We start from the raw sequence: 23,466 nt of genomic DNA on the forward strand, positions 1-23,466 counted from the left end.
TGTTTTAAACCACACAAGCTGGACAAAAACTCTCAACCCAGATTTAACTAAGCAAACAAGATAGATCCTTCGATTGGTAATTACTACAGTGACTAATGTGATTCAGCTGCAGCATCTTATTAAATCTAAACTAATGCAGCAAGTAACTTTCCATTTCTTATACAGCCATGTCATAAGACAAATGTTGAGGTTGTGGAAACTGCGTAACACTGTTTCAGAAGAGGGTAAATTATTGGGCTGCTTTAAACAAATGAGATGAGATGAGATATACTTTACTGATCCCCGAAGGGGGAAATTCAAGTGTGAATTTCAATCCCTACTGTAAACAGCGTTTGTGGAGGACTGCTTCCCCTCATGAGTCATCTGACATTTTATCAGAATGTGCTCCATGGCCTCATTGAATTCCTCCCGCACCCAAGCTCTGAAACTGCTAAGTCTATAGTCTGCTTGACCTGCCAGCACCTGTCAGCTGTCTCTAGAGTCCCATGACCTAACCAAGCTCTATATGACTCTTTCTTCGGCTTGATGGCACTGGGTTCAATGATTGCCACCACAAGAGGCACTTGTGACCTTATGACCACAACTCTACACAGCGTCTTTGGCAATGGAGGTGCTGAACATTGGTGTTCAGACTCCATGTCCCAAACCTCCCATGGAATGTGGTTTGAAGCCTTGCTGGAGGTGGGAGTTGAGGTCTCCGTGAGGGAGAGTTCTGCCAGACATTCTCAGCACGCTCTCACAGTATGTTTGGGTCTGCCATGTCTGACTGGCATCCTTTACCACCATATGGTAACTGGCTGACAGCTCTGCACCTCTCTTCATGCAAGTGTACAGCCACAAGTCTAAAGACAAAACTACATGTCAATCATCAACCTTTGGCTTAGGGTGTCCCAGTGCCATGTGCACTTATGAGTGCTCTTGTGCTCGAAAAATGTGTTCACTATAGAGAAACTGTGACTTGCACAAACTCCAGCATCTGAACACTGCTTGGATTCAGATCAGGCAGGCCATTTCCTTATTGTGTCTTTTATGTATTTGTTCCCTTTTAGTGATGCACATGAAACCAGGATCACCACAAACAGCCCAAAGCGTAGCTCAGAGGAGACCAGGCCAAAAAGGCAGAAAATGTCTATATGCTGACTTTTCTTCTTTGGAACCATTAGTTTCTCCTTTAAACTTTTACACAAACATTAAAACTATTTGGCTTTATTTTATTTTTGTATGTTAGTTCCATCTTAAGTTGTTAGTTTGTCATTTGACTTGTTTGTTGTTGTTCATATCTATAGATATTTTTATATATACTTTTATACTGTTACTATTGTTGTTGTCATTTCTATACAGATATTTTTATATATATCCTTTTCCTTTTATTCTTTTGGTGGTTGTTGTTTCAGCTGGTTGTCATTTTCGGACATGTCTTTCACATTTTATGTATTTTTTTCCCTCCTATTCAAATAATCTTTCAGTTTAATCGAATCTAAGACAATAACCAATAGATTAATCGATTACAAAATAACTGATAGCTGCAACTCGAGTTACAATGGTACGTTTTCTTAGTTGAAACTTTTGATATGTTTTCCATGTTACTTTGTGAATAATGTATTTATTTTCATATCATTGGTCTGTATTTATTTACATTTTACACAACGCCCCTACTTCTTTTTAGAAGAAGTTGTATTACTATACCTGATTAAGCTGTTTCATTCATACACAGAACGTTCCCAAACCCTTGGACCACGCCCACTTAGGCCACAGGAAGTGAAGCGTTTCGTTTCATTGTGATGCGTGCGTCAAACACTGTGCGTACGTTGCGCCATCTTTGTACGTAGCGGAGCATTGGTTTTATTTTGAAGAGAACGTTCCCCTACTTCCGTTTCGTTCCGGTTATAGGCGGAGTGTGTCTCCATAGCTGCTTGAGCCCCCACCTCCTGTTTCGTCTTTGTTATTGTTTTTACCAGTCGCGCGCCGTAGCTCCGGTCTTCATCCTCACCGCCGTTCCGAGGGGTGGCTCACCGTGCGCATGCAGCAGAATGGCACGAGCAGTCCTGGCAGTTCCGATGGCGGCAGCAGGGAGCGGCAGCCTTTGTCCTTCAGCCCGCTGCCCACCGCGACTACACGGGTAAGACGGTTCATCCAGGAGAGACGGACGCTGCCTCTACCCAGAGTGATGGTGGTATTCTCGGCTGCAGGTGACACTGAAAAACCGGGCGATGCCATGTCCAGCTCGGACTCTACGGATGACGACGTTCGGAAGCCTCCCTCCCCAACACAGAACCTCCCTCTGAGCAAACCTCTGCGCTCCTCAGTGAACACCCAGGAGCAGGAGGTAGGCCAGCTGGAACACACACAAGTCACGTACATTTACTTCACTTATTATCACTGTTCTGCTTTATTTACCCTCAACACATACAGACCTCAACAAAACAAGCACATACAATCAGACGATATTTTTATCTCCTATGATAGGAATTACTGTCCAGCCAAATAATGAATACAACCAATATTAGCAGTTTTAACAGCTGCTGTTTTCCATTAAAACCTCTGTAAATATGCCGTTAACCATAAAGACTCAGTGCTGCTTTTGTGGCAGCTCCCAAGTCTCTCCTTTCTTAAGTGATTTATCACCATTTATTTTAATACTGTCATGTGTACATTGCGTTTTTTTAGTGAAAACCGTGCATTTTCCTATATTTAATTTACTGATCATGTAAATGTTCATTAAAATTCTGATTAAATTTGATTGTTATTCCATAAAACACTGAGGAAACTGAAGAAAAAGTGACTGTTTCAGTAAAGATATCAATAAATGGTATGTTTTAAAAAAAAAAGTGTCTCCATCCACTGTAATTTGTCAAACTCCATGGATTTTACTAGGGAATCAATGTTCTGGCTAGATGATGATAGTGTTTTCACATTCATGGGTCAAATCTGATGACCATGAAAGATGGCAAACTATATTATACCTCAATTATTGTAGGCTATTGACAGGTTTAGTGGTTGAGAAGTTATTAAACATTATAGAATCAGTAGATGCTTTTGGTTGCCAGTGGCTGGTTGGGTCTTTGAGGGTTAAGTGGTGAAAATACACATATAATGTGAAAATTTAGTATCATAATTAAAAAATATTTTTTTCCAGTGGAATGAAGACTGTGTAGGTGTGGCATGTTATTAGATAGGAAATTTAAGAAACCTCTACATATCATGTGCGTATCATCAGTCAGTTACTTATAACGTTACATTGCATTAGTGCATGTATAGGTGGGTCAGTTGCTAACAGCTAGTAACCATGGGTTATTTGGTAGGTGGGCTACAGACTGGAACCTGGTTGCTGAATTAATTTCAAGTAAGAACTTTAGCTTAACCACATGAAATTCAAACCCAGAATTGCAATGTTAACTTAAAATTTAAAAACCTTAATGACAAATTTTCACCTTTGGACTAAAACTTATTTTGGATAGGCCCTACTTAAAATATAGGTCTACTGTTATTTAAGGTCCTATATCAGATAACAATATATGCTATTAAGGATGTAGATTTCCACAGCCTTTAAACCTTCATGATTACGATATGAATACTAAGTACCTTTACATGATGGCACCAAAGAATTTTTAAACTGGTTACTATCGTTTATGGCATGGCTAATTATAAAGGCTGGAAACCTCCAGTATTCTCTAGTGGAATTGTGATTTTTGTAGTTGATCTGTCCATTGAGGCCTGGTTCCTATGATTGACTGGCAGATGGTCCATGAGACTTGAGAAAGCCCCTCAACCAGGGGCAGCATGTGGTTTATCATGTGGATGACTGAGCCTGCTGAGGAATCTAAACATGGCTACAGGAGTAATAGCCTTCAGAATAATCCTCTTACATCTATTTCTGTGACAGCGAAGATGTGACTTCTCTGAAACGTCGAGAAATCCAGGGCACAGCTTTTGAGTTGTCCAAAGAATTGCATTAATTTAACAGTTATCTGTCAGTTATGCTCAAACCCCATTTCCAGGAAATTTGGGGCATTTTCTAACCTACAGTTAAAATCTGCCAAAAGTACAAAAAATGTTGAATGTTTTCACTAACCATTCTTAAATGTATTTTTGTGAATTCAAGCAAATTTAGATTTTGAGCACTGCAACACTCTAAAGTAATGAGATGGGCTCAAAATATGACAGACAAGTTTAAAATGCACACTTGCATTTTCATTTTGGACTTTTAAAACTGGGGTAGAAATGACAAAAATAAAAATAGGAGAGAAAAAAAAAAAGGAGAGAGGTGGAAATGCTGGTGTATTGATAAAAGGTATAAGTGAATAAATGCAATGAAACAGATTTAATTAATATTTTTGCGTCTGTGTGGACCAATGAGGTGACTGCAACATTCACTCAGTGGAAGAAACAAACACAAATGTTACTTGTTTGTTTATTTTTTTTGTTTAATTGTATTAATTTAGACATTCAGACATTTCAAGCATTAATACATTTTTGCAGGATACAATCTTTGGGGGACAGCAGCAATGATCCACCACATGTATGAAGAACTGCAGAAATGCATTAGATGAAGGCTTTTACTGACTGTGGAGAGATTATTTCAAAGTTATGTGATTCAGAGCACCAGTTAATGACAGTTTAGGTTGCAAAACCTGTTAGGCAGTTTCAGGTTTTTTTAAAGTGTAAAGAAAAACCTGAAAAAATATTATGCTCTGGTGATGAACACAGCCACAAGGGATAGCGGTCATCACTTAAAGCTGCATACACACTGTGCAATTTTGTTCGCTTCCAGACAAAAGATGAGAAAATGCAATGGTATCTTGCGTATGGCAAAAAACTACTACTAACCTCAAACTTTATTTGCAAAATTGTTATCTCGTGCTGCCTTCTCCTTCTGAGTCACAACCAGGTCCACATTCTTCTTCTTCCCCTTGAATATTGATTTTTTTTTTTCCCATTCACAGAACTACCACAGTTGTTATGAGGTGATCTGGATCTTGGCTTTATTCTTTACATTTATTACAGTACTGTAATAAATATTATTTCTGCTGATGATGTTTAATTCTTGTATTTTACTTACAGTCTGAGATTCAGTAGATTTTATTGTCACGCAATTTGCATACATGTCATACCCAAGTTTATTAGATATCTGTCACAAAGTGAGGCTGCCGATAAACTTACAAGGTTACTGAAATCTCTGACTGTAGGAACCTTAACAGAGTATAATATTGACACTTGAAACTGTATTACGTGAATATAGCAGTATATTACAAAAATTAATGTATTTATTAATATTTACCACTTAATTTTGTATAGGGTTATGGGGAGGCTGGAGCTGATCCCAGCTGACATTGTCTTCCAGTTAAAAGGCAGCAGGAGGCTCATGATGCCGTTAGTGGGCCTTTGTTCAAAAAACATTAGGAACTACTGCTCTAAAAATAAATAAATAAATAAATTTAAAAAAAAAACAAAACAAAAAAAAGGAACCACTGCTCTACAGTAATTGGAGATGAATGCAGATATTGAAGATGAATTTGTGGTTAATCTTGTCTTTGATGTTGGCTCTTGGTCTTTTTGGGAAATAACTTTGTTTATATTGTTAGCCCTTAGGTCCTCCTTGGGCATTTTTGTACATTTTTGTCTTTTTTTCATTTGGTGATTGTTTTGGCTGTGTTGCAGCTTTTGGCATGCACTTTGGCAATAACTTTTCTTTTTAGTTATATTTTCGAAATCCAGTGTCTTTTACTCTTACATGTGTTTTGTACTCCCATGATGCATTTTGCACCCTCTGGTTATTTTCGTGACAAAAATGTACACGAACAAAAACTTCTACAAAAACATAGATATGCATACATCTTTTTTTTTTTTCGTGGGCAAAAATGACCCATTGACTTCCATTATAATACATTTTTTAACTCTCACTGCCATTACACTATATAATCATACATTCTCTCATGTCAACATTTCATTTTGAAGAAAACTAATGATATTTGACATTTTCACTGTATTCCACCAGTTTCAACCATTTCCCATTGTAGGCTGATACATGACATTCTTGAATTTTTTTTGTTATATTTAGGGGGCATATGACTGCCAGGGGGACCCAAATGGGTGTGTGTGTGACTATAGCATCTCAAGAGACACAACGGAACATGAAATATGAATGCGTTTTAAATAGAAATATCCAGGCTTTGAATATGTGATGTATGTGTGTGTTTGACAGAAACGGATAAATGGATTTAGAGTGTGTGTGTGTGTGTGTGTGTGTTTGTTTGACACTGATCCCTCTGCATCCTCTTGTCTTCTTCAGTTTCATAGATGTCTTCTCCATTGCTTGGCTTCTGTTCACTGTGGATCCTCCTGGAACAAGCAGAAAACCATGCAGAGAAAGACCCCCCCTTACATCCATCACCTGCTGCTGCTATGGTGGTGGAGTTACGGACTTCTTTTGCTGCCCTCACAGAAACCACAGGGGTTGTATCTCTGCATGATCTTCGGGGTCACCATGAATTTCCACAGCTCCTGTAAGAACAACCTCTGTCTCTGTTTTCTGCTGGTTCCAGGAGGATCCACAGTGAATAGAACCAAAGCATTGAAGGAGAACACATCGATGTAACTGAAGAAGAGGACAAGAGGACGTAGAAGGGTCAACCTCCTACAGCTGTAGGTGCTGCTGGAAATGAACTACGCACACACACACACACACACACACACACACACACACACACACACACACACACTAGTTTCATGGCAGCTGTTTTTAGTTACTGTGGAAAAATTCTTGACACTGAGCTTTTAACTCTTTGTTGCAAATCAGTTTGTACCAAGCTAAAAATTAACTTTAACACGTAAGGGAGTATTTTGTTCAGAGAGATTGTTGATGCAGAACTGTTTTTCCAAGAATATTTAGGTTGTATTAAATTGTAACATTATGGTCAGGTTATTTGTAGGCAGAGTGGTTTCACAATTTGGCTGTGTAGTGTTAATGTTTCACATTATGGTTTTTGACTTTTTTGACTGAAAAATAAAAACAAAATAGTTTTTGTAAACAAAAATTGCACAGGGTTCATTTGACAGAGATAAGCTAAACATGCAAAGCCTGAAATCTACAAAGAAATGGCTGGCAGGTTGTGATGGGCAAATTAAGCTTTTGTGAAGCACTGACCTACTTGAACCAACTGTTTTGAAAATGGGCTCATTACTAGAAGCCTCCGTTACAGAGACATTTCCTGGTGAAGTGCTAGGCAGCCATCAAATTAGACAGGCTAGATAGTTGACAGGAAGCTTCTAATTGTACACATGCACACACACCAGATGTGGAAAAAATACTGAAAATTTGTGTTGAAGTAAAAGTATCTTTACTTTGCTTAAATTCTACTCAAGTAAAAGTACACATTTAAAAATCTACTTGAGTAAATGTGAAAAAGTACCTAATTTAATATTTACTTTGAGTAAAAGTTACTTAGTTACTTTCAATTACTTGATGTAAAAAATGGACGAGTCATAAATCCAATCCAGCACTAGTTGTTTTTAATCAACTTTAAGTCCACATACTAATTAGGACCTTTCAGGTGGTATAATGTGCAAACTTTGTTCAAACCACCCCATAAAACATTGTCAAGTACAAGTGGCATAAGTTGTGCATTCTATTAATTAATTAATTACAGTACCATGAGTAAATGTAATTCATTACTTTCAACCTCTGACACACACCTCAATGCGCAGTGTTGAAGAAACTACATTTGTAGAAAAACCTTTAATTCTGAAGCTTCTGTCACTAGGGTTTAAAGTGTGTTTGATTTCAAAATTCTTTGATGCTCAAAGGCTGAATATTATATACTATTTACAAATAAAGACTGGTGAATGTGTATTGTGTTATTGATGACAGAGTGGGAAAATATGGCATAGGTTGGGTGTGCTTGTGTGATTTGGGTAGGGGGTGATTATGTGGGATGGGGACAACACAAAGATTTTTATTGAGATGTGTACATTTTTCAGTTATTTTTAGATTGAGATGGTTTCTTTTTTACTCACAACTTCTCCACATTTGGAAAATACTCACTCACATAGTACAGATGATGCTGGCATCTATTAAAATTGTTGAGCGAGTTTAAACAGATGAGGGTCCACATTTTGAATTGAAATGGGACTGTGCCAATGAATCACCTGATCAGACCGAGAATCACTCAAGTTATTCATTCAGGCAATGAAGCAGTTGCTGCTTCGGATGTCACATATCACATGATTTTTTTTGCACCTAAGCAAGCTTTCAAGCAGTCATTTGATATTCAGGGTTTGAAACACATATTGAAGCTTCAGTGTCGCACTGCCATCACTACTGGCAGGTACTAATAGAGCTGGGTGATAATGTTGCAGGATAGTGCTTATTTTAGCTTGAAGATGCTACAAATTATTATTAATTCTAACTGCAAAAAGCCTGAAAAGCAGGCATTAAATGTATGTGCAGAGCTTTGTTTCTATAGCATGGATGCACCATTTCATCGGTGTGTATTGGTGTAAACTTGAAGGGTTTCGTAACAGAGATGCTGGTCTGTTTAACTGATCTCAGTTACCCCAAACTGCCATGTTTCAATCATCTTTCTCACTGAAGAAATAGGACTTCAAGTTGAAAACATTTTGATATAAATCATTTTTAGACACACGCAACTGCTCAGATGAGCCCATTGTCCCCATGAGTCATTTTCTATAAATCTTTGAAAGTGTCAACATTTCAGACCTAATAATCTTATCGAGATCTGCTACTTTGCAAAATGACCTGTACCCACAAGGAAGAGACTTCATAATACTTCCTCCACAATACTTTTATTTTTACTTTTTTGTTCTACCTCTGATTAAAAAGAGCTCTTTATCAATGCTATTGTAATATTATGTTTCTGTTTCACTTCTACAGAAACCATGTTTACAACTTTTCAGTTTTAAACAAAATGACCACATATGGTATTTGTCGCAGGGTGGCCAAAGTTTAGCATAAAACTGTAAATCCTTGCCTTGGAATGTCCTCCTGTTGCATGACTTATATTAGTCAGCCTCCTAGAGGTGTGAAAATATTTAATTTCAAATATGCATTGGAATGCAGGGATTATAATTACATTGAATAATGAAGCCAGTGAAGGATACATGTTTTTGTGGTGTTTATGGTCACACAGACAGTGGTATTGAAAAAAATTTAGCTTTCGTATTATAGATGACTGTAATCAGTTTCTAAATATAAGGAAGTTCAGACTTATCTGTTAGCTTGTATTCGCTGATGAGAAAGTAGTCATGTGGAGTAATACAGAAACTTGAGGATGCAGTATACTGAAATGCATTGACAGTTCTGTAGTGTGGTGAAGCCTGGAAGGCTGACCCCTGAACAGCCTACTGTCATGTGTAGATGAAGGCAGCATTGATATGCCTGCAAAAGCATGTCTGTTAATTTATGTGCACAATATATGCTAAAAAGAGATTGAGGTAGACAGACAGGGGACTGATGATGACTGATGAGATGTAGGTTCATGATGAGGCATGATCCAGAGATTCTTTTACACACATTTTGCTGTGGCTACTACCACTACTAGATTGAACTAGATCAGAACTTTAAATATCAGGTCATTTGACACACACTTGTGTGAATTAGGAAGATTGAATGGCTTTGAATTCATTAGTTACCATTAAATGATATTAGGTTACATCCCTCTTCTTTCTTGTCTTCTCAAGATAATTTGCTTACTTTTTACCTTGTTTTAACTTCTCTTTTTAAAGTAGAGGTTTAGGTAGTTTATAATCTCTGTGCAAAATTAAACTTCTGCTAGAGAAAGAATGACTAAAAAGTCCACAGGCTTTCTCCTTTTAGAGGTGACATCTACTTGTCAGACTTTCCATCATGACTGATTTTATTTTTAGACTACTTGTAAGACCTGGGTTGTCTTTTAGGTATCCCCATAAAAAAAAAGTCTAGTGGTGTGAGATCTGGTGTACGCAGAGGGTATTCAATGAAACCCCTCCATCCAGTCCACCTGTTTGGCAAGTTCACCAGACCTCACACCACTAGACTTTTTTATGGGGGATACCTAAAAGACAAAGTATACACTAAAAGACCTACAACAGTCACTGAATTGAGAGTAGCCATTGAATGTGAATGCACGCAAATACCAAGGGAATTGTTTTGTGATGTGTGCGATTCCATTGCTTCGCGTTGTCAGCAGTGTCTGGACCAGAACAGACATCAGTTTGAGAACAGGCGGTGACAAAACAATAAAATGCTGTTTGTAAATTCTATTACATTTTGAAAATTAAATTCATTTTAATAAACACCTACTTTACAATTATTTTCGGGACACCCTATAATCAGTAATGATCATCATGATACCATTTTAGATCAAATGACAATAGAATTTTTGTATCATTGTAATTTCTTTGAAGATCAGTGGCTGTGATTACTAAATAAAAAAATATGTAAAGTATATGCAGTTCTTTTGTCTTAAATCTTTATTTCATCCATATTGTCAGATGAAGCTTATTGACTTTTGAAGTTAAACCTTTTTTTTTTTTTTTTTTTTTTTTTTTTACTTGTTTGAGCTTCTCTTAAAAAAAACTGGGGATTTAGCTGGTTTATAAACAATGTGAAATCTTTTGCATGTAAAATTGCTTAGCTTGTTTGTATGTTGATCAAGTTGACACAAATGCTGTCATTTCATTCTGTAGAGAAGTTCTGCTCCTTCAAAATAAGAGTAGAAAAAAATAGGAAGAACTAGAAATGATGCCACTGTAAGCTTGTTAATTTATTTCAAAATGTTCATTATATTACACTTCAGTCAGTGTTTTGTTAAAGTTTTAGTTCATTTCATTCACTTCTGAAGAATTGGATGATCTTCATTTTTCTTTTTTAACTAAAGGTGATTTATCACCTGGCTCCATTAACCTGTAAGACCTAAACATCCACTGCTGACCAAAACCATCTACTGATGTAAAACATTTAAAGTACTGAATTTCCACCTCTCTTGCTTTTAAGTACCACACATAGTACAATTAATTAAATTAATAAGATCGTGAGCATAACCAGTCCAAGTACACTTTTAATACCTGCTGATCCACTGATCCTAGCAATGCATGGGTAAATAGCAGTTATAAAAACAGTTTGTTGTCTTTTCATGGTCATCAGATATGACCCATTTGGATGTTCTGAGGCTCTGCAGTGAACATGGAAACACTCATCTTTCAACAACACTGACTCACCAGAAACACCCATGGAGTTCAATAAATGACAGTGGATGGAAACACTTGGTTTATGTTCAGTTACTGACATATTTTGCTGAAAAAGTCTTTTTCATCAGTTTTCACTGTTTTGATGTAATAACAAAACTGCAAAGGATTATATCATAATAACTGGCAATAAATCACTTAGAAAAGGTTAAACTTCAAGAAAAAATCATTTGGAAGTTGCTACAAAAATATCTCTGGGTCTTCACTGGTTAACCTGTACAGAACAATGCATGAAGTATTATGAAAGGTCACATAGGGTGGTAAGGTTCAAAACTGACTGTATACTATATTCAGAAAGGTTAATTTAAAGTTAAATATTTAAGTAAAATAAAATAAATGACATCACATTATTTTTGCAGCAGTATGTTGAAATTCTAGGGTGAGATTTTCTCTGTCCAGAGACAAAGTCCATACAATTGAAAGTAAATCCACATTTTAAAGTGGGTCTTACAGAAACCTCTCCACAAGGGAGAGGGTGATATCCTCCAGCATCCCCAAAGTTGATTAAGACATTGGATCTATTCAAAAAAATAAAATAGATCCTGTCCTATGGGGGGCAACAGGAGCCTGTCATTACTGATCCCCCACCTCCACTACTCACTCACTGCCCTTTACCCTTATGGTCTGCAGGTGGCACTGTTAAAACACTTTAATTTCAGTAATGTTTTTCTGTAAATTTTTTCAAAGGCAAGAGAAAAATATTTATTAACCATTTCATTCATGAATTGTTAATAAACTAGTGGTGTTTTTGACAAACAATTTTTTTCATATTTTATTTCTTTAGCATCATACACTGCTGTTCCTTGTAGTGGATTTCATGCATCAACATTTAACATGTAATGTTTGTTGTTGTTTTTTTAAGGATAAATACATCCATAAAATGTATTTCTGCTTTAAGAAAACTGTTTCAGTGTAAAATGTAACTGCCAACTTTGGTGATGAAACAAAATTACAAAAACCAAAACTGTGAACAAAGTATTCTCTAAACTGTTGGTAACTAGATAATGTCTTTGTAATCCCATGTTTTGAATTTATTAAACAATATATCAGGATAAGATAAAATTTTATTTATCTCACAGCTGGGAAAATTCAAGTGTCACAGCAGCATTTACAGTAATGTCAGTCTAACAAATATCAGACACAATGAAACGATTAAGAGTCGGTGTCATTACTGCAAATAATGTAGCTTTAATTGAAGATTGAATAACTGCCACTGCAGAAATGTTATGCATCAAAGGGTTAAGTAATACTGAGATAATTTCAATCATTTGTAAATATTTCAATATTTTGATAACCCCAATAGAGGAGCCTTCTCTGTTATAGCAACCAAAAGATTCTCACATCTTTTGAGCTGCAATTCACCTCAGATTTGTAATGTGTATTTCATTCAATCAAATTTATTCTTCAATCAATCAAATTTTATTTATATAGCGCCAAATTATAACAAAAGTTATCTCATGACACTTTACATATCAAGCTGGTTGAAACCAGACTGTCAAGCCAATTTACAGAAACCCAACAGAATCCTCCAGGAGGAAAAACTTATGACTGGTGACAGTGGTGAGGAGAAACTTCCTTTTAACAGGGAGAAACCTTTTGTAGACCCCGACTCCTGGAGGATGGTCATCTGCCTTAACTTATATAATTTTCTGAATTTGCATGTTCACTGAGTCTGATATTACTGAATATTAGAGCTGCAACTAACAAATATTCGCATAGTCAATTATAATGCTGATTTTGTGATCATTAATCATTCATCATTATTAGCTGTCCATATGTGCAACCTGTGCTGCTACTCATTCTGTTTGTGTGCTGCCTCTCGGCCAGGTCGTTATGGTAAATGAGAATCAGTTCTCAACTCACTTACCTGGTTAAATAAAGGTTAAATAAATAAAATATGTCATGAAAGTAATAGGAAACAAAGACTATCAGTACCTCCAATCAATATATGAATGGATAGTTGTTCATCATGCTCACAGAATCTTTAAAGATCCATCCCATATCCTCCACCCGGAATATGAGTTATTACCCTCAGGGAGACGCTATAGAGCAAGCAGGTACAAAACCAACCACCGTTATAAGCTCTCTCATCTATAGCACTGGTAAATAAGAAGCCTGCTGCAATTAACCCAATGGGCCCTGAGCCCTCTTTCTTTTATTCAGCTTTGCCCAAGGTTTGGCCTTTAAACTACCCATGTTCTTACTGTTTATGTGTTTTAATGCTTTTTTTCTGTTTACTCTTCAAGGAATGGAATTACTCCCATCTTTTTAAATGGATTTGTTATATCATTAACTAATTATATTTATTCTATTTATTTTTACCTTGGAGGGGAAGGTGTAATATATAGATCAGGTGTAATACATATTGTGATTATGCTGACTCCAAATTTATTTGTTTTGTTTGTTTGGTGGTTTGTTTGTTTGTTTATTTGCCACACATGTAACTGAAGAAACATGCAATTGGGGAAAAAGATTAAGTAGGTATAACGCAAAAATAAAAGGGAAATAATATGCTGCAAAACAGGAAAACTTGAGTAAATGTCAACATTTCAACAAAGAACTGAGAGAATTTTGGCACTAAACAGTACTAGCATTGGAATATACAGTATTGCCATGTGTTCAGTCATACTTCTTGCATTGCTGTTTACAGTATGAATGTTGCACTGGTTTCTGCTCTCATACCATGGTAAACATGGTGTCTATGTTGGCTGCCTTCTCCAAAATTTTACAAACTGAATATTCGATTGTACAAAGCAAAATAGAGCCATAATTTGAAAGTATAAAATATTTGTCTATATGTCCTATTGTTTTTTAGTACTATTTGAAGACATCTGGTTTCCTCAACATAGAGGCCTACTCAGGCCCCAAAATTAGACTTTAAGATTAACATTGAGTGATATGAGTGATATGAACATTTTTATCTTATCTTTTTTGGCCATATCATACGGTTATATCACATACTGAATTATCCCTTATCAAAGATTGTGTCACTAATTGCAGGCTGCTTGTTAGGAAATGAGTGTAAAATAGTCTTTGATGTGAGGCAGTAGACAGTGCACCAAAAGAAATGAGTCTGACTTAAGTCTTATTATTTAATTTCTAGTTCCCAGAAGTCATCTCTTTGAATGTGGGCGGAACATACTTCACCACTCGTCTGTCCACGCTGCGGCGATATGAAGACACCATGCTGGCTGCCATGTTCAGTGGACGCCATTACATCCCACGTGATTCTGATGGCCGTTTCTTCATTGATCGGGACGGAGCATATTTTGGGTGAGAAATGCTGAAATGAAACATCAACTATATGTTTCTTTATCTCATGACAGTGACAAATTAATGTAACAAAACAGGATCATAGTGATCATGTTTAATTATTAGTTAATTAGTTATTTACAATGCTTTCCTGAGACCTCAAGTTTGAACAGAATGTTGTTCATCTTCAGTTGAGGTTCAACTTTGGGAAAAATTACTAATAAGGTCACATACTCCCTCCTTTTAGAGGTGACATCTACAGTGCAGGACTTTCCTTCAAGATTCATGACTGAAGTGGTTGCCTTCTATGAAGTTTATGTTCCATTAACAGCACCATTTTACTCTTACAATCATTGATATCAACTTTGCACTTTTTGATGCTAGATTTAGCAACTCTTCAGACTTCTCTTGCAACCTTTTATGGAAAAAACACCTAGCAACAAATTTGGCTACTTTTTAAATTTGTTTAGAAACTTTTAGCAACTTCTGAAAATTGACTCAAATACTAAAACACACAATTTTTTTGTCTAAATGACACCTAATAAATTTCTCTCTCATTCAGTCAGTAAAACACATGGGGCCTGATTTACTAAAGGTTTGCGCGTTTAAAAAAGTGCGCAAACTTGACTGCGCACGCAAAAACACGTTGAAGCTTATCTACTAACAGGATGCACCAAAGGTTGTGTCTCTCTCTCACGCGCACGTACAGGGGAGACCAAACGAGACGGGTTCTAGCACTGCACAACACACACACACGCACACATGCACACACACAAACAGTGCTGTCTATGGTGTTGTGACTGGACTCCTGAACCAGCTATGTAACTGGATGTTTGTTTTTTTATCATATCCACGGACTTAAAAGTTTTCATTCATCATACAGAGCGACATAGAGAGAGAAGGCATTTATTTCACTAATAACACACTTCACCACTGATAAATAACAACAGAGAAATACCCATTCACCTCTCCGTGTGGAAAAAGAACAACTTCATATTTATGAGTGCTGGGATATCCCAGAGCAGTTTTTACAGCGTACTGTCTCCATGATGACAACCAAATTCTCATTTAATTAAGGCGATCTCCAAGACTTTGCACCTGTTGTCATTTGCGCAGGCAATTTTGGTTGATCACCTGTGACACGCAAATCAATAGCACACGCATTTTTTAGCGCAAGCAATTTGCACCCGTTATTTGTGATCTTAGTAAATCAGGTCCATGGTCTGTCTGCCTGGCTGCAAAAGTCAGGATTGACAACTTAGACACTCGCTTTGGCAGAAATGCCCATATTGCATATTCATCAAGGCAAACAGGCTAAATGGGTTGCACAAGCTATTTTACCCATTTGAGAGACACAACCTTCGGTGCATCCTGTTAGTAGATAAGGTTCAACGTGTTTTTGCGTGCGCAGTCAAGTTTGCGCACGTTTTTACACGTGCAAACCTTTAGTAATTCAGGCCCTTAGTTGGTATATTTACTGATTTTTCTGACCCTCTAGAGACTCTTTATTAAAAAAGCAACTAGCAAAAAGCAATTGTTAAAAGCCACTGGTGTTATTGGAAACTTTTAGAGACTCAGACATGAAAGATGTATCGTTCTTTGTCTAAAATCAATCACTGCACTGAATATAAATCACTCCCATTGCCATTTACAGTTTTCTCTTTTGTCGCTTTTTGGTTCATTGAGATCGTTCATTTAGACTGAAAATTAAAAATGTTCGGGTTAACAATGTTCATGTTTTACCATGACTTGTTATATTAGTTGTATCACATAGTGAAGTATTCCTTATCAAAGATTGTGTCTCTAATTGTAGGTCACCAGTTATGGAGAATACTGCATGGATGGATGTAAAGATTGTGAATGCATCTTACTGAGTTAAGGGCTCTTGTGACGTAAGAATGAGAGGTGTGAGCATGGCATGATAATTAATAATATGTGCTTGATCAATTCCTTCTGTCTAAAGGGACATACTGAACTTCCTCAGAGAGGGCGAGCTTCCTCACAGGGACCGAGTCCAGGCAGTTCACAGAGAGGCTCAGTACTATGCCATCGGCCCCCTGCTGGACAGACTGGAGGACACTCAGCCACTAACAGGGCAAAAAGTACGTCAGGCTTTCCTTGACCTGCTGCCCTACTACAAAGGTAACTAGAATGTCTGCCTGTCACACGCTGAAATTAGCATAATTAGTCTTAGAACTGACAGAAAAACAGTACTGTGCACATGAGGAAATGCAATAGACCTTTTTCACACTAACTGGAAATACGTAATCGTTGCGGAAAAAGACTTCCTGACAAGCGTCAATACAGTGAGACAAAATGGATAAGAGAGTACACACAACCTGCCTGACCAAGTCACCAAATATTTCATTTACTGATGTTGCAAGGTTCAGTGAGAAAAATTTCTTAACCAAATAGAACAAAATCAATAAAGGGTACACATTTTTCCACAAGGAATTTGTCCATAAATATTAAGGTAAGTATAGAGCGATCAGGCTGTTACTGAACTGCTGGCTGGAATGATAAGTCATTAGCATGTTTACGTATACATAATTTATGTCTAATGTACAGTCAACCTTACGAAAGCATCAGTCTGTTTTGAATGAAGTGTTATGGTATCAATTTGTTCTATTTAGGGTTGTCCACGTGGACGTCTTCCATGTAGTGACAGTAATGTTAGCTGAATGCTGTCATCAGTTAACCTTTTTTTCAGGTAACATTTGTGTTTATGTACTTTTCTGAACAGAAATCAAACTGTTCCATGAGAAAAGGCTAGGAATAGCCCTGGGTTTCAGGTGGCGAATCGTGATTCCCTGCGTGTAATCTTCGAGCGTGAAATGTCTGCTGCAAACATAGCCATGTCTGATTTAGAGCCTATAATGTTTTGTTTTTAGTTTTATTTTGAAACAAGTTGAAGTTCCGTTGGGCTGCTCTCATGTAACTCACTATAGCTTTGCCACAGTAGCTACCAAGGACTCAGCACTGATAGAAGTTACAAACTTTTAATTCCTTCTTAAGTTGCATGCAGCCAACGAGGTAATTTATGTTGTATATCTGTTTTATGCTTGCATAGAGAATTTTAAATTATGAATATATTACGTTATCATTTTAGGTTTGCTTATTGTGTGTGTTTACTGTATTTTGTCATATCTATACATTGTTTAGTTTTCACGGTGGATTTGGAGGACAAGCCTCGAATAAACCTGTTACAAGAGAGCCACTTGTGTCTGCCTGTGCTTGGAGGGAATTACATGTACTGCCCTTTTTAATCACAAACTTTGGTCCCTTATCCCACCAGATCGCCTGAATCTATTTCCGCCCAACCTCACTGTCCACAGGAAAATAAAAAAAAAACAGATACGGCTGCTTTTGGGCACAACAAGAGCAACCTGGAACACTAAAAAAAAACTCTTGTTCTTTGCTCGCGCTACAGCTGCCCTGATAGGTGAGGAAGTAGAATTCCGCAACAATTGCGTGGTTACATTTTCACAGTTTCAATACACAAACTCACAAATGCATGCTTCATTCAAGTGCTGTTGGAAAACTGGGACTCGTGGGCTTTTGATAAGTTGGGCATTGAAACGTGTCAAGATATTTTCTAAAGAGACTCCTAGATAGAATAGTATCATCCCTAGAATGAAACACATACATTTTACAAACAGATTGTATACACTGGCCTAGAAAAGTGAATATGTGACACCTTTTAAGATGGATTCTAATGTGCTACGTGTGAACTGATACACTAGTTGTACCCTCTTAGAAACACATGTTGACGCCACATATACACAGGACCTCGTGTGATGCTACTTAGCTAACATTACTTGTCATTACTCTTGTGGTTCTATAGATGTATTTAAATGGAATAAAATGTTTATGGAAGTGGTCTCATTTAATGTGGTTTGTGCCTTCTTTTAAATAAATTCAGAAAATTTTGATAAGAAGTCCAGTAATGCACAGTAATGAGACAAAACTATTCCTCTGTCTAATCCATGGAAAAAATACTACAGCAAGTCTAAGTGGAAAACAAAGTTCTCCATGTCTTCCAGTTTGTTTACTGTAATTGTGGCCAAAAGTTTTGACAGTGACACAAACTTTGTTTTGGGGTTTTATATACTTTTTTTGTGTGTCATTGAGGCAAACTGAAGAACAATTATGATTCAGTTATTAAGATTCAAAGACTTTCAATGGCAAATAAATCACATTTTTGCCAACTATAAGTTTGTGTCTCTATCAAAACTTTGATCCACGATTGTAAAGCCATGTGCAACAAACTCTTAAAAAAAGTTTTAAACTCTTGTAAAAATGTTTGAAGAGTTAAATGTGTAGCTGTTCAATGCATGTTAGAAGCAATTATTGACATTATCTTACTAAGGTGCTATTGACGTTCAGACATTTAATTTCCAGCAGACAGACTTGTCCCTAATTTGGATCAGACAACAAAATGCATCCAATATTTTTTTGATGATTGAAGAATCTGTAACATGTTGGCGTGAAAATGGTGTGTAAATTGAAAGATTGAGGATCCCTGTTATAAAATATTGCAAATGTGAGTCTCTGAAATGCATCTGTCTGACTAAACACTTCAAGGTGTCTGTAATATTGTTTGTTTTCTTCATTTCAGACAATCTGGAGCGTATTGTGGAGATCGCCAAACTGAGGGCTATGCAGAAAAAGGCCCGATTTGCAAAGTTGAAGATCTGTGTCTATAAGGAAGAGATGCCGATCACCCCATATGAACGTCCTCTGTTTAACTCTCTGAGGTTTGAACGCTCAGACAGCGAGGCCAAGCTCTTTGAGCATCATTGTGAAGTAGATGTTTCTTTCGGACCTTGGGAGGCAGTGGCAGATGTTTATGACCTTCTGCACTGCATCGTTAGTGACCTGGCTGACCGCGGTATATCGGCTGAACAGCAGTGCATCGGTGTCTGCGATAAACACCTGATCAATCACTACTACTGTAAGAGGCCCATCTATGAGTTTAAGATCACATGGTGGTAAACCCAGACACTGCAAACTCACTGGACCAAAAAGGAAATACATGGATGTCTCATTTTACTAGAATCTCTTGATTTTGTATCAACATTGCCAAATTTTGTGCTGATGTCCACTGCTGCAGTTAATGATATTTGGAATTGTTTCAAAATACAGCTTTTTTTTTTAAATATAGCACTTTCACACATAATACAAACAGCAAAGTTTTGGTTGAAGTTGCAAAATCAGTCTGAGCCTGTTTCTCATTGAGCCTGTTTACATGACCATAAGAATATGATTGCTGTTAGTAATCAGATAATTGTGATAATCAGATCTGAGGTGTTTATCTGCACTTTAGAAATGCAATTTTAGAAATCGAAAAAAGTTTAGATGCTCCAGTCCATTATTGGATTTCTTTCAGAGTACATATGTACATAGTGATGGTAAAATCAAACTTACTATTATTGTCTTCCACTCATGTTTGAATAAATTACTCCCCTTTTCTACAATTTATTTTTTTACACACGCATGTAAAAGACCAAAATAAATCAAATTAACAGGTATACATGCACTAACACATTGGAGGTATGGGGTGAATTCCAGGTGCGTTCATCTGATTTCTCATAATCAGATTACTAACTATCGGATAAAGCATATCAGATTATGCTGTTTATTTGATCACTTGAATAATCTGATAACTCCAGAAATCAGATGATGATTGGCATATTAGTGTGAATATAAACAGGCTCATTGATTCACAGTATAGTTGGGGTGTGGAATATAGTTTTGTATTCAGACCCTGAGAAATTTGACCTGTTACACTATCACACGATCAGTCTTTGTCATTAGCTGATTTATTTACTATTGCATCACCAGGAAACTCATATGACGTCAAAATGATTTTCATCCACTGTCTGTTGTCCTAATTTATTAATGCACTCATTATGAAACCATTTAAGAACTCTTACAGTAATAGCCTTACAGGAAGTTAAAGGACTTTTTAAAAACTTTTATATGTCAATGTGAATCACATTTTTGTACATGGTATAAAAGAAATAAACTGTATGAGGTTGTAGGGAACACAAAGCACAAAACTTTGACAGAAGAGGTTAGTTTACACTCAAGTCTCTTCTGGGGTCAAGGGTAGGAAACAACAAAACTTATAGAAATATGATAGAATCCAAATAGCAACTAAAGATAGAACCAAATAGTAAGTTGCATTTTTCTTTTTTTAGGTTTTGCTAAATACTTTTGATAAATTGAGCTGGACAGATCCAATGTTCTCCCCTGAGAGCATTGCTCATTTTGATTTTAACTGGTTTAATGCTGTTTTGAAATTATTTATGTAAGTATCTAAGAAGCTGTTAATTAATGTCTTTTATTTGTAACAGAGAATTTACATGTTCTTTTTTTCCCCTGTATGCCAGTGAAACAGCATATTGGTTTGCTTGGTGAATGTGTGATCAGGATCCTCCCTAAAGGATGAATCCGTCTCCATCAAAGGGAGTTGGAAGAAGTATTAACTTATAACCCCCTCCCCCTTCTATTTACGAGGGCTGTTCAATAAGTTCATGGCCTCACCCAGAAATACTGGTTGTTATAATACAGGATGTTACATTCTTTCGTGATGGGATAGTGATGCTTGAACATCGATGGACCAAGTGCATTGCTGTAAATGGAGATTATGTTGAAAAATAAAATATAAATTATTAGTCTGTGTTGTTCTGTTCTGGATGAGGCCATGAACTTACTGAACGGCCCTCGTATGGTTTTACTATTATGAAACACAAAATGAACATGAACATGTTTAACATAGCTAAAAGCAAATATCAGAGTCCTGTTTTTTGTTTGTTTTTTACATCTATATGACTCCAAAGTGGGGGTTTACACATTTTTTTATGCTGATGTATATTTATTCTTATTTATGTTTAAAAGCTAAGGTATTCCACTATTTCTCTTCAAAAACTGAAACACATGCGCCGCAGAGTGGTCTGAATAATAATGTTTCTTGAATTTTAATTTCCTCATCAGTCATGAGTCGCCTTCTCTATCTAAAATATTATTAGAAGGTAAAACTTTTTTTTTGCTTTGTACATTAATTGAGCTGTCTTAAATTCTACAAGATCTGTGAACATCAGAGCCTGCCTTTAAAAACATGTTTGTCTGTTCTCTAGATCTTGTGTTGTTAATTATCCTCATGGCCCTTTAATGTGGTATGCATAATGCGTGTATAGTGCTTTTGTATGTGTTACCTAACACTTCTACACAGTTATTCAAATATGGTAAGACAAGTGACAAATACAGAGTAACACTTTATTCTTCTACGTGTACTGTACATTGTTCTTTACATAGAACTGCAAAAACCTCTTGCCTACTTTGCTTGCACACGTTCTACATAAGGTTTCCAGGAGGATTTGTGGTTCAACATCACTCCCAAAAATGTATTTTTCTGTTCCCTTTCTATACTTATGTTATCTGTTTAAATATTTCCATGAGTACTTATTTTATGATTTTGAAACAACATAATCTGAATTATGTTAAAATTTAGAAATACTTTATTCACTCATTTCCCATGACATCGTTTATACTACACAATGATAATAAAATCGCATAAGTGTAGCAACAATAGTTACCGCCACCAAGGACGTTATGTTTTTGCCGGCGTTGGTTTGTCTGTCTGTCTGTCTGTGTGCAAGATAACTCAAAAAGTTATGGACAGATTTGGATGAAAATTTCAGGAAATGTTGATACTGGCACAAGGAACAAATGATTAAATTTTGTTGGTGATCGGGGGGGACACTGATCTGCCTTGCTGGTGGTCTGTGCTCTCCGAGTGCTTTTCTAGTTAGATTATTTTTTTGGCCCAGATCTTGTTGTAGTAAGGATGGGAGAGTCACTGTATTAAGTATCAGTTATTTTTGTAACCAATTAATCTATCGATTATTGCCTTCACTTTTATTAAATGATCACTTGAATAGGTAAAAAAAATTGTAAAAATGTGAGACAGACATGTCTGAAAATGACAAACAACTTGTCCTTTATTCCAGAACTTGCTGAAACAACCCCAAAAAGTATAAAAGCAAACAGATATATAAAATATCTGTATAGAAATAATAACAATAACAACAGTATAAAAGTATTCAAGAAAATTGTTATAAAATTATATTTTTGATTGATTCGAGTTGACTAATTGGTTTAGTTCTAGTGAAGTTTTCTCCAGCACCTCCCAAAGATTCTCATTGGAGTTAAAGTCTGGATTAACCCTAATGTTGCTAATCCATGTGTGAAAATAACAGCTCTTTGAACTACTCTTTGACAGTTTAATCCCAGTGAATCCTGGTATTGTCATCTTGGAATACGCTTATGCCATCAAGGAAGAAAAAATCCACTGATGGTCAAACTTGGTCATTTTCTGGATACATAACATTGCTGAACCCTGTCCTGACCAACTAAAGCAAGCCCAGATTGTAAGACAACCCAGAGAAGCTTGTAATTTAGTCGCTCTGTATGATGGGTAGTCACTTTACCTGCCCGACAGTGTATGTAGCAGGACAATTTGACTTGTGTAAATGAGCTAACTTTTCTAAATCTAATAATCACTGCTATTCAAATCAGAAATGTTGTGATCCTAGTGCTGTACCACATGTCCAAAAATTGTAACATGATAAAAATGCTCATATCAACAGATATCAATAATTATCACAATAAATGAAAAAGACATAAGATATAAATAGTATTAAGGAGAAGGAAGGAATGACCTAAAAAGATGTAATAAGTCAAAAGCAATATAAAAACACAAGACCTGAATGATATAAACTATGACAACACAAAGTGGACATAAATACATAAATGGCATTGACATAAATGACAAAAATAGATGAAAACAAGATGAAAATTAAGAAAGAATTTAACACATCTGCAGACCTTTTGTGATTTAACCCATAATGACCCAAAAGCATCTACTGATATAAGCTGTCGAATACCTGATGATGTACTAATCCTATC

At 36.4% G+C, this 23,466-nt stretch overlaps 1 protein-coding gene and 1 long non-coding RNA gene across 3 annotated transcripts; both read left to right on the forward strand.

Annotated features, from left to right (window-relative positions):
* The first annotated feature begins 1,833 nt into the window (after positions 1-1,833).
* Positions 1,834-20,568, forward strand: kctd7 (potassium channel tetramerization domain containing 7). 2 transcript variants are annotated; one of them, XM_030154176.1, is made up of 5 exons: positions 1,843-2,119; positions 2,190-2,326; positions 14,345-14,514; positions 16,457-16,635; positions 19,112-20,568. In XM_030154176.1, exons 2-5 carry the CDS (start codon positions 2,216-2,218, stop codon positions 19,486-19,488), a joined length of 837 nt encoding a protein of 278 aa, XP_030010036.1. In that variant the 5' UTR covers positions 1,843-2,119; positions 2,190-2,215; the 3' UTR covers positions 19,489-20,568. The 2 variants fall into 2 exon arrangements, with proteins under 2 accessions (XP_030010035.1, XP_030010036.1); XM_030154175.1 differs by having other exon boundaries at positions 1,834-2,326.
* On the forward strand, positions 17,114-18,736 carry LOC115433008 (uncharacterized). The gene is made up of 2 exons (XR_003937290.1): positions 17,114-17,526; positions 17,656-18,736. It is a non-coding gene; the product is annotated as an uncharacterized LOC115433008 (long non-coding RNA).
* Positions 20,569-23,466: the final 2,898 nt, after the last annotated feature.

Source organism: Sphaeramia orbicularis, chromosome 14 (genome assembly GCF_902148855.1).
Source record: "Sphaeramia orbicularis chromosome 14, fSphaOr1.1, whole genome shotgun sequence".
Lineage (NCBI taxonomy): Eukaryota > Metazoa > Chordata > Actinopteri > Kurtiformes > Apogonidae > Sphaeramia > Sphaeramia orbicularis.

Bases quoted from the DNA above. Each gene is read 5' to 3' on its own strand.
- kctd7 (XM_030154175.1), top strand. From the start codon at position 2,021: ATGCAGCAGAATGGCACGAGCAGTCCTGGCAGTTCCGATGGCGGCAGC. The intron at 14,515-16,456 runs GTGAGAAATGCT...TTCTGTCTAAAG, and splicing joins CGGGACGGAGCATATTTTGG to GGACATACTGAACTTCCTCA. The intron at 16,636-19,111 runs GTAACTAGAATG...TCTTCATTTCAG, and splicing joins CCTGCTGCCCTACTACAAAG to ACAATCTGGAGCGTATTGTG.